Source organism: Anomaloglossus baeobatrachus, chromosome 10 (genome assembly GCF_048569485.1).
Source record: "Anomaloglossus baeobatrachus isolate aAnoBae1 chromosome 10, aAnoBae1.hap1, whole genome shotgun sequence".
NCBI lineage: Eukaryota > Metazoa > Chordata > Amphibia > Anura > Aromobatidae > Anomaloglossus > Anomaloglossus baeobatrachus.
This window is the reverse complement of record NC_134362.1, coordinates 63,883,533-63,895,810: the sequence shown is the minus strand read 5'-3', so window position 1 is coordinate 63,895,810 and position 12,278 is coordinate 63,883,533. Positions and strand designations below refer to the sequence as shown.

The 12,278-nt window shown below is 46.8% G+C and overlaps 1 protein-coding gene across 1 annotated transcript in view; it reads right to left on the bottom strand.

Moving 5' to 3' along the window:
* MUC2 (mucin 2, oligomeric mucus/gel-forming) overlaps nt 1-12,278 on the bottom strand; it is a 133,547-nt gene that overhangs the window by 86,626 nt on the left and 34,643 nt on the right. The window contains exons 18-21 of the mRNA XM_075326946.1: nt 11,263-11,351; nt 10,743-10,894; nt 2,370-2,508; nt 1,264-1,374 (exon numbers count right to left, since the gene is read on the bottom strand). Coding sequence (XP_075183061.1) covers nt 1,264-1,374; nt 2,370-2,508; nt 10,743-10,894; nt 11,263-11,351 — 491 coding nt within the window. The remainder of the gene's footprint in view (nt 1-1,263; nt 1,375-2,369; nt 2,509-10,742; nt 10,895-11,262; nt 11,352-12,278) is intronic.

Here is a 12,278-nt window from a genome sequence, read left to right as displayed (position 1 = left end):
CTGTTTTTTTGCCCTTCATCAGTGCAAAGCAGGAGATCTGCTAAGGCTAAATAGCAGCCTTTTGACAGGGGAACTTAGGAACTTTGCATGGCCTAAAAGTCTCCATATACCGGCTTGTCACTCTCTAGAAAAAAAAAACATTACCCCTTAGAAACTCCTGAGCCATTATAGAACTTTTCAGATTTCCAGCCCATGAATTTGGCACAAAAAAAAGTATCTGTGGTATGTGTTCCCATAATCTGAACCCACCATCTAACAACTTATAATGGTGTAGCTATATGATTAGTGTTGAGCCATCATGCTCGCCACTGTTCAGTGCTCGAGTATTCGCGATGCTCGAACGAGTATCATGTGTGATTGGATATTTTGTCCATGAAACATCAACAACATACAGGCTTCCTTCACTGCATGAGAGAGAGCCAAACTGCCCAATCATTTGTTGTCTGTGCCAATTTTGCCCCTTTTCCTGTTGCCTGACCTAAATTTTTATAAATGTTGAGACTCCAAGTAGGGTCTCCAAATTGTCTTTTGTCTAGTGCCAGGGTTCTGGGAGCAAGAGGCCTAAGCCTGTCTTTCATGTTATTCGAGTTGAGCACTTTCAGAGCGTCTGACCTGCTCGACTTGGGTACCGAGCACCCAAACATTTCAGTGCTTAACCATCACTAATAATGACTTATAGGAGCTATAGACAGTAATATATTCAAGTTGTCATTTGCATAACTATATAAACTAGAGTAGTGCAATTAGCCTAATGTCATTCATCTTCTCACAGGTAATACTGTAATATTGGGGGCTCATGGGCTTCTCATAAGTAGGGGCAAGGATGAAACTTTTACTGTCCTCTTATCCTAGTTTTACTTTTATATTAATAACAACATAAGCAAACTTTAATTGAAACGAACTTTAAGAAAACCATAGGGAAGAGTAATAATCTGGAGACGTGTTATTATGTGACAAAGTTGTTATTGCTGTTTTTTGTTGGGTTTTTTTGCATTTTATGTGACTCGATATAAAGTATTTTTTATTATATTGATAGGAAATATTGGTCATATGGTAAATTTTTCATGTAATTAATATATGCTGTATATATGTGAGCTGTAATAGTATAAGAATTTATGCCACACAAACAAAACCAAATGATAATGTTTGCAGAAATAATAAAATAAATAAATTAATAATATTGATAATTACATAATAATAATTGAATATAAAATAATAATAATAATAATAATAATAATATTAATCACATTGTAACATACATACCCCAAGAAAGACTTTTATTGACTTTGAACAGGTAACTCCGGTTGTGCCACATGGGATGTTTTCCGTGATTACGCTAAAGTTGCCCATGGAATGGTGATCACCACAGTAATCCTGTAATTAAGAAAGAAACTTTATTCGATTTCATAATGATGTGATGGAAAATATTAAATATTTATACAGTAATGGACTCCCAACCTCGCCTACTTATTACTTTCCACAACCCTTGGCATAGACCCATATTCCCTCCTATAACCTATTTTGAGAGAATTTCTGAATTTTATTTGCTGTCCAAAAATTATCCAATGTGCTTTGCATCTTATTTTAGACACCACCTGCACCTTATTTGACATGAGGGAGTGGCCTAATGGAAAAGGGTGTGGCTTCATGCAAATATTAGTTTAAGATAACAAGTAGTGGACTTAAATTTGTTGGTGCAAATTTATGATACATATTCAGTCAAGTAATAGTGGTGTAAACTTAAATTAGACAGACAAAAGATGGGTAAAATTGCTAAATATATTATCTAGTATAAGTTTGCACACTATACAAATTACAATATATACTTTTAGTCAGCCCCAATGTATCATAATCATTTTTTTTTTTAATTTTGAATCTTTATTTTAATTTTTAACCAATTAATCTCTGAACAGTCACAAATTAATCTTTTCGTGCTTCGACCATACAGTTCACACAGTTCATTTTTCACTTGGTAATTAAGGCTTCTTGCCCTTATTTCTGAGGTATTGATACGGTAGATATGAATGGTATCTACATATATATTATGTACATATTTTGAAAGAAACTGATCTGGGCTTTCATTTCCAGAAGAATATTTACTTAAAAGGTTAAGAAAGAAAAAATAATCTTTCACCTCTTTTAAAGCCATACTAAAAACAACCCCACCTTCAGCTAGCATGGTCCTCCATTGTAGGGTTATGTATATTAATTTGTAATATCACAGACGCCTTATTATATGTTAGTGAATCAGAAACCTCAGAATGTTACAGGATAAATTAATAACATAATAGCTCAACAAATACTAGAGTGACAAGAGCAAATACTAGGTAGCTTTTATTTATAGTTACTTAAGAATTCCATTTTCTTACCTGCGCAGCCACAAATTCACAATTTCCATCAAAGTCATAAAATTTTTCATCAAATGTAATATAATGCCCGTTTCCATAGATTGTGCATGTTCCATAACATACAGCATTGGTACACGTCCATCTTCCTCTCTTACAAGAGCTAGAAATGTAAAAATATCCAATTAGAATATTTGACCTTCCTACTAGACTTGATATATTTACATGATGAACCCTTCAAAGAGAACCTTACACCAAGATTTTCCCTTATAACCTGTGGCCAGCATCACTAAGCTCTTCTATTCAGCATTCTAGAATACTGTATATATAAGTGCCCAGACCGCTCTGTATAAACTGCAAGGTGGTCGGGTCTGATGGGTGTCACTGCTCTCGCTCCAGTGCCTCTTATATCTTGTGCAGTCGCCATCCTCCTTCCCAGCCTCGTGTGGATGATGCGTCATTTGTCATCCACATAGAGTCCGCCATTGTGCTCCTGCGCATGCGCACTTTTATCTGCCCTGCTGAGCGCAGAGCAAAGTACTGTAATGTGCAGCCGTGAGGAAAGGTTAAAGGCTGAACACGCATGTGCATTACAATATCAGCAGATATCCCTTTGAAGTCACCAGAAAATGTCACAATTTAATAATCCCCATAGGAACAGCTGGAAAAAATAATTGAACTAAAGTCTAACTCATGAGGAGATGGGGATACTTGTTGTTTTCTAACTGTTATGCTTAACTTTAATGGGAACCCTAAGACTTAAAGATATATACTTGGCTTTCCATTATACACCGTGTGCAGAATTATTAGGAAAGTTGTATTTTAGAGGATTTTTTTTATTATTGATCAACAACTATGTTCTCAATCAACCCAAAAGACTCCTAAATATCAAAGCTTATTTTTTTTGGAAGTTGGAGCGGGGTTTTTTTAGATTTGGCTATCTTAGGAGGATATCTGTTTGTGCAGGTAACTATTACTGTGCAGAATTATTAGGCAACTTAATAAAAACCAAATATATTCCCATCTCACTTGTTTATTTTCACCAAGTAAACCAATATAACTGCATAAAATTTAGAAATAAGCATTTCTGACATGCAAAAACAAAACCTAGAAAAATGAGTGACCAATATAGCCACCTTTCTTTATGATGACACTCAACAGCCGACCATCCATAGATTCTGTCAGTTGCTTGATCTGTTTAAGATCAACATTGCATGCAGCAGCCACCACAACCTCCAGACACTGCTCCGAGAGGTGTACTGTTTTCCCTCCCTGTAGATCTCACATTTTTATGAGGAACCACAGGTTCTCGATGGGGTTCAGATCAGGTGAACAAGGGGGCCATGTCATTATTTTTTCATCTTTTAGCCCTTTACTGGCCACCCACGCTGTGGAATAGTTGGATGCATGTGATGGAGCATTGTCCTGCATGAAAATCATGTTTCTCTTGAACGTTACCGACTTCTTCCTGTACCACTGCTTGAAGAAGTTGTCTTCCAGAAACTGGTAGTTGAGCTTCAGTCCATCTTCAACCCGAAAAGGTCCCACAAGTTCATCTTTGATGATACCAGCCCATACCAGTACCCCACCTCCACCTTGCTGGCGTCTGAGTCGGAGTGGAGCTCTCTGCCCTTTACTGATCCAGCCTCTGGCCCATCTATCTGGCCCATCAAGAGTCACTATCATTTATCAGTCCATAAAACCTTTCAAAAATCAGTCTTAAGATATTTCTTGTCCCAGTCTTGACGTTTTATCTTATGTTTCTTGTTCAAAGGTGGTGCTTTTTAGCCTTCCTCACCTTGGCCCTGTCCCTGAGTATGGCACACCTGTGCTTTTTGATACTCCAGTAATGTTGCAGCTCTGAAATATGGCCAAACTGGTGGCAAATGGCATCTTGGCAGCTTCACGCTTGATTTTCCTCAATTCATGGGCAGTTATTTTGCACCTTTTTTGCCCAACACGCTTCTTGTGACCCTGTTGGCTATTTGAAAACGCTGATTGTTCGGTGATCACGCTTCAAAAGTTTAGCAATTTCAAGACTGCTGCATCCCTCTGCAAGACATCTCACAATTTTGGACTTTTCAGAGCCCATCAAATCTCTCTTCTGACCCATTTTGCCAAAGGAAAGGAAGTTGCCTAATAATTAAGCACATCTTATATAGGGTGTTGATGTCATTACACCACACCCCTCCTCATTACAGAGATGCACATCACTTGATTTACTTAATTGGTAGTTGGCTCTCAAGCCTATTCCACTTGGAGTAGGACAACATATATAAATATTATCATGTGGTCAAAGAAGGGAATTTTGTTTACTTACCGTAAATTCCTTTTCTTCTAGCTCCTATTGGGAGACCCAGACAATTGGGTGTATAGCTTCTGCCTCCGGAGGCCACACAAAGTATTACACTTTAAAAAGTGTAACCCCTCCCCTCTGCCTATACACCCTCCCGTGCATCACGGGCTCCTCAGTTTTGGTGCAAAAGCAGGAAGGAGGAAACTTATAAATTGGTCTAAGGTAAATTCAATCCGAAGGATGTTCGGAGAACTGAAACCATGAACCAAAAGAACAATTCAACATGAACAACATGTGTACACAAAAGAACAACAGCCCGAAGGGAACAGGGGCGGGTGCTGGGTCTCCCAATAGGAGCTAGAAGAAAAGGAATTTACGGTAAGTAAACAAAATTCCCTTCTTCTTTGTCGCTCCATTGGGAGACCCAGACAATTGGGACGTCCAAAAGCAGTCCCTGGGTGGGTAAAAGAATACCTCGTTAAAAAAAGCCGAAAACGACCCCCTCTTACAACCGCCGCCTGAAGGACTCGCCTACCTAGACTGGCGTCTGCCGAAGCATAGGCATGCACCTGATAGTGTTTCGTGAAAGTGTGCAGACTAGACCAGGTAGCTGCCTGACACACCTGCTGAGCCGTAGCCCGGTGCCGCAGTGCCCAGGACGCACCCACGGCTCTGGTAGAATGGGCTTTCAACCCTGAAGGAAGTGGAAGCCCAGAAGAACGGTAGGCTTCGAGAATCGGTTCCTTGATCCACCGAGCCAAGGTTGACTTGGAAGCCTGCGAACCTTTACGCTGGCCAGCGACAAGGACAAAGAGGACATCTGAACGGCGCAGGGGCGCCGTGCGAGACACGTAGAGCCGGAGTGCTCTCACTAAATCTAATGAGTGCAAATCCTTTTCACATTGGTGAACTGGATGAGGGTAAAATGAAGGTAAGGCGATATCCTGATTGAGATGAAAAGGGGATACCCCCTTAGGGAGAAATTCCGGGACCGGACGTAGAACCACCTTATCCTGGTGAAAAACCAGGAAGGGGGCTTTGCATGACAGCGCTGCCAGCTCCGACACTCTACGGAGCGATGTAACTGCCACTAGAAATGCCACCTTTTGCGAAAGACGTGATAAAGAGACCTCCCGCAGCGGCTCGAAAGGTGGCTTCTGAAGAGCCGTTAGCACCCTATTGAGGTCCCAGGGTTCCAGCGGACGCTTGTAAGGTGGGACTATGTGGCAAACTCCCTGCAGGAACGTGCGGACCTGCGGAAGCCTGGCTAGACGCTTTTGAAAAAACACGGAAAGCGCCGATACTTGTCCCTTGAGAGAGCCGAGAGACAAACCCTTGTCCATTCCGGCTTGAAGGAATGAAAGAAAAGTGGGTAAGGCAAAGGGCCAGGGAGTAAAACCCTTGTCAGAGCACCAGGATAAGAAGATCCTCCAAGACCTGTGATAGATTTTGGCGGACGTTGGTTTCCTGGCCTGTCTCATAGTGGCAATGACATCTTGAGATAACCCTGAGGACGCTAGGAGCCAGGACTCAATGGCCACAGTCAGGTTGAGGGCCGCAGAATTCAGATGGAAAAACGGCCCTTGAGACAGCAAGTCTGGGCGGTCTGGGAGCGCCCACGGTTGACCTACCGTGAGATGCCACAGATCCGGGTACCACGACCGCCTCGGCCAATCTGGAGCGACGAGAATGGCGCGATGACAGTCGGACCTGATTTTGCGCAACACTCTGGGGAGCATCGCCAGAGGGGGAAACACATAGGGAAGTCGAAACTGCGACTAATCCTGAACTAATGCGTCCGCCGCCAGAGCTCTGTGATCTTGAGACCGGGCCATGAATGCCGGGACTTTGTTGTTGTGCCGTGACGCCATGAGATCGACGTCCGGCGTCCCCCAGCGGCGACAGATCTCTCGAAACACGTCTGGGTGAAGAGACCATTCCCCCGCGTCCATGCCCTGTCGGCTGAGAAAATCTGCTTCCCAGTTTTCTACGCCTGGGATGTACACTGCGGAGATCGTGGAGGCTGTGGCTTCCACCCACTGCAGAATTCGTCGGACTTCCTGGAAGGCTTGACGACTGCGAGTGCCGCCTTGGTGGTTGATGTAAGCGACGGCCGTGGCGTTGTCCGACTGGATTCGGATCTGCCTGCCCTCCAGCCACCGATGAAAGGCCAATAGGGCTAGATACACTGCCCTTATCTCCAGAATATTGATCTGAAGGGATGACTCTATCGGAGTCCAGGTTCCCTGAGCCCTGTGGTGGAGAAAAACCGCCCCCCACCCTGACAGGCTCGCGTCCGTCGTGACCACAGCCCAGGTGGGGGGTAGGAAGGATTTCCCCTGCGACAGAGAGTTGGGAAGGAGCCACCACTGAAGTGACGTCTTGGTTGCAAGGGAAAGAGAGACGTTCCTGTCGAGTGAAGTCGACCTCTTGTCCCATTTTCGGAGAATTTCCCACTGGAGTGGCCGCAGATGGAATTGCGCGAACGGCACTGCCTCCATCGCTGCCACCATCTTCCCCAGGAAGTGCATGAGGCGCCTCAAGGGGTGTGACTGACCCCGAAGAAGAGATTGCACCCCTGCCTGCAGAGAAAGCTGTTTGTCCCGCGGTAGCATGACTACCGCTGATTGAGTATGAAACTCCATCCCAAGGTACGTCAGTGATTGGGTCGGTGTCAACTTGGATTTTGGGAAGTTGATTATCCAACCGAACTGCTGGAGAGTCGCCAGAGCGACGGAAAGGCTGTTTTGACACGCCAAGTGAGAGGGTGCCCTGACCAGAAGATCGTCTAAGTAGGGAATCACCGAGTGGCCCTGAGAGTGTAGGACCGCCACAACAGATGCCATGACCTTGGTGAACACCCGTGGGGCTGTCGCCAGGCCGAAAGGCAATGCCACGAACTGAAGGTGTTCGTCCCTGATGGCGAAGCGCAAAAAGCGTTGATGTTCGGGGGCGATCGACACATGGAGATAAGCATCCTTGATGTCGATCGATGCTAGGAAGTCTCCTTGTGACATTGAAGCAATGACAGAGCGGAGAGATTCCAAGCGAAACCGTCTGGTGCTCACATGTCTGTTGAGTAGTTTGAGGTCCCGAACGGGACGGAACGAGCCGTCCTTCTTTGGCACCACAAACAAGTTGGAGTAAAAGCCGCGACCATGTTCCTGGGGGGGAACAGGGATCACAACTCCTTCTGTTTTCAGAGCGTTCACCGCCTGAAAAAGTGCATCGGCTCGCTCGGGGGGCGGAGATGTTCTGAAGAAACGAGTCGGAGGACGAGAGCTGAACTCTATCCTGTAACCGTGAGACAGAATGTCTCTCACCCATCGGTCTTGAACATGTGGCCACCAGGCGTCGCAAAAGCAGGAGAGCCTGCCACCGACCGAGGATGCGGTTCGGGGATGCCGAGAGTCATGAGGAGGCCGCCTTGGAGGCTGTGCCTCCTGCGGCCTTTTGGGGGCGTGACTTAGCCCGCCACGCATAGGAGTTCCTCTGGCCTTTCTCCGGCCTGCTGGACGAAGAGGATTGGGGCTTGGCGGAGGGACAAAAGGACCGAAACCTCGATTGTATCTGTCGTTGCTGAGGTCTCTTTGGCTTAGACTGGGGCAAGGAGGAGTCCTTTCCCTTAGATTCCTTAATAATCTCATCCAATCGTTCGCCAAACAATCGGTCGCCAGCAAACGGCAAACCAGTTAAGAACCTCTTGGAAGCCGAGTCTGCCTTCCATTCGCGCAGCCACATGGCCCTGCGGACTGCCACAGAGTTAGCGGATGCCACCGCTGTACGGCTAGCAGAGTCTAAAACTGCGTTCATGGCGTAGGAAGAAAAAACTGACGCCTGGGAAGTCAAAGACGTAACCTGCGGAGCAGAATTACGTGTAACGGCATTAATCTCAGCCAGACAAGCTGAGATAGCTTGTAGTGCCCACACGGCTGCAAAGGCCGGGGCAAAAGACGCGCCCGTGGCTTCATAGATGGATTTCATCAGGAGCTCTATCTGCCTGTCAGTGGCATCCTTTAGCGATGATCCATCTGCAACCGATACTACAGATCTAGCCGCCAATCTAGAGACTGGGGGATCCACCTTGGGACACTGAGCCCAACCCTTAACAACGTCAGAAGGGAAGGGGTAACGTGTGTCAGTAAGGCGCTTAGTAAAGCGCTTGTCCGGAACCGCTCTGGGCTTCTGGACAGCATCTCTGAAGTTAGAGTGATCGAAAAACGCACTCCGTGTACGTTTAGGGAACCGAAACTGGTGTTTCTCCAGCTGAGAAGTCGACTCCTCTACAGGTGGCGGTGGAGGAGAGATATCTAACACCTGGTTGATGGACGAGATAAGATCATTTACTATGGCGTCCCCGTCAGGTGTATCAAGATTGAGGGCAACGTCAGTGTCAGAGCCCTGAGCTGCGACGTCCGCCTCGTCCTCCAGAGAGTCCTCACGCTGGGAACCCGAGCAGCGTGAAGAAGTCGGGGAAGATTCCCAGCGTGCCCGCTTAGCCGGTCTGGGACTGTGGTCCGGGCCGGAGTCCTCCCCATGAGACCTAGGGCCCCCCTGGGAGCGTGCTGCGGCGCGGGCAGAGAGGGGCCTGGGGGTGAAGATCCAACAGGGCCCGGGGCCTGTGTAGGGACCGGTCTGGACTGCAAAGCTTCCAGCAGCTTGGCAGACCATTTGTCCATGGACTGAGCCATGGATTGTGAGAGTGACTCAGAGAGTTTTTCAGCAAAAACTGCAAACTCTGTCCCTGCCGCCTGGACAGGGGGAGCAACGGATTCTACCTGAGCCGAGGGGCCCACTAGTGACCGAGGCTCTGGTTCTGGAAGCAAAACAGGGGTTGAGCATTGCTCACAGTGAGGGTAGGTGGAACCTGCAGGTAACTTAGCCGCACAAGAGGTACAGATCGCAAAATAACCCTGTGTCTTGGCCCACTTGCTCCTTGTGGACGACATGCTGTTGTCTCCTAGGAGAGTGATCACTGAGGGTATATGGGGAGGGTATACAGCCCGACCGAACAGAAATATATAAATATATATAGTATCTATTCCGGCACCCTAAGGGGACCAGCACCGGGTGACCGGTGTGGCTTACCGACCGCTAAAAAGCGGAGTGTGTGTCCTCCAGATTCCCTGCCTTAGGTCTCCCAGCGTTGCAGAGCTCTTTCCAGGAAATCTTCCACAGGCAGAATGCCAAAGAAATGACTGCCGGAGCTCTCAGGGGAGGACAGAAGCCGGGGGTGACGTTAGAAAAGTGCGGGAATCTGGAGTCCCCACAGTGATCAGTGAGGGGGGGAGGAACATACAGGATGCCCTGGCCCTCACAGCCGACGTCAGGTCGGCAGTCCCGCCCTTATCCCTGATAGACAGGCCCGGGGGCGGGAGTTTTGCTACTAGTCCGCAATTGAAGCCGGGGACTAAATTTAATACCGCGGCCGACAAACAGGCGCGGTCGGCGCGGAAGTCCGCCGGCCGTCACAAATAAGCAGCTGCTGCAGCGTCCGGGATGTAGGCGCTCCATGCACATCCCCCATGGGGGTACAGAGTACCTTAGTGATGCAGGGCCCGGTCCCTGAGGATAAACAAACTCCTGTCCGACAGATTCCCCCAGGGGCTGCGGAGGGAGCACGGTCCCAGTGACTGGCTGACCGCTCAGGATCCCACTTCTCCCAGAGCCGCTAAGGGATGGTGAAGGAGACGGCATGAGGCTCCTGCCTTTGTACCCACAATGGGTACCTCAACCTTAACAGCACCGCCGACAAAGTGGGGTGAGAAGGGAACATGCCGGGGGCCCCGTGGGGGCCCACTTTTCTTCCAACCGATATAACTAAAATGAGAAGATGAGTGGATGTGTGCCTCCTTCCACACAAAGCATAAAACTGAGGAGCCCGTGATGCACGGGAGGGTGTATAGGCAGAGGGGAGGAGTTACACTTTTTAAAGTGTAATACTTTGTGTGGCCTCCGGAGGCAGAAGCTATACACCCAATTGTCTGGGTCTCCCAATGGAGCGACAAAGAAATACTGATTTGCCTAATAATTCTGCACACAGTGTATACATTTTTCTAATAATATTTGTTTGGGGGTTTTTTGTTTTTGTTTTTTTTTACCATGTATTGCAGTCCACTCTAATCTGGGATCCATGGGGATGAATGTCTTCATTATGGATACAAGGACACCTCTCCTCATTTACACAGCCTCCGGCGCCATCATCTAGAAGCCCATTGGGGCAGACACATCCGGAGATGCACTCTGTCTGGAACTATAATACAGGAAAAACAAATTATACAGCTCCTGATTTATAATGTGTTACATAATGTATAATAATAATACTAACACATTAAAAAAAATTGTAGTTGTAAAACTAATACTAACACCACCAAGAACACCAACAACATCAACCCCAACAACTACACCAACAACAACACCATCAAGAACAACAACACCACCAACTCCATCAACACCATCAAGAACAACACCATCAACAACACCAATAAGAACATCAGCAACAATAACACTAAAAACAATACCAACACTATCAACCGCAACAACATCAACAACATCGCCAACAATGACACCAACAACAAGAACAACAACAACAATAGCAATAACGAGAGAGACTCAACATACGTATTCGACCCCCAGAGTCTTGCAGCTCCTGTATACTGAGACACCTGTGTGATTGTTGCAGTTGAAGTAGACTTTGCCCTCAGGACAAGCTGTAAAAACACATTGGATGAGTAAACAGTATATCAGAAATATATATGTACAATATATATTCTGAAGTGGCTTAAATTTTCATGAATTAGATGGTCAAAATTTTGCCACCTTTTATAGTGGTTTATGCCATAATTCTGGCAAAACACCTCAATGAATCGGACTCTATGGGGTACTTTGCACACTACGACATCGCAAGCCGATGGTAGCGATGCCGTGCATGATAGTCCCCGCCCCCGTCACAGCTGTGATATCTTGTGATAGCTGCCGTAGTGAAAATTATCGCTAAGGCAGCTTCACATGCACTTACCTGCCCTGCGACGTCACTCTGGCCGGCAAACCGCCTCCTTCCTAAGGGGGCGGGTCGTGCGGTGTCACAGCGATGTCACACGGCAGGCGGCCAATAGAAGCAGGGGGGCGGAGATGAGCGGGACGTAAACATCCCACCCACCTCCTTCCTTCCTCATTGCAGCCAGGACGCAGGTAAGGCGATGTTCCTCGATCCTGCAGCTTCACATACAGCGATGTGTGCTGCCGCAGGAACTAGGAACAACATCGTAACATCGGTCCTTCCGAAATTCTGGAAATGACTGACGCTACACCGATCATACGATTTCGACGCTTTTGCGCTCGTTAATCGTAGTAAAAAGGATTCACATACTCCGATGTCGACAGCAACGCCGGATGTGCGTCACTTTCGATTTGACCCCACCGACATCACACCTGCGATGTCGTAGTGTGCAAAGTGCCCCATTCTGCATTCCAAAAACAACCTATATACACCATATAATACTTTGCTTCCCCTGGGGGAGTGCAGTAGAAAACTGAATATTATCAGAAAGTAGCAGCTGATTGATTGGGTTTAGTTGTAATTGCACTGTAATCAGTCTATTTACGGCTAACCAAAATTGCTAAAACAATTGCTAATG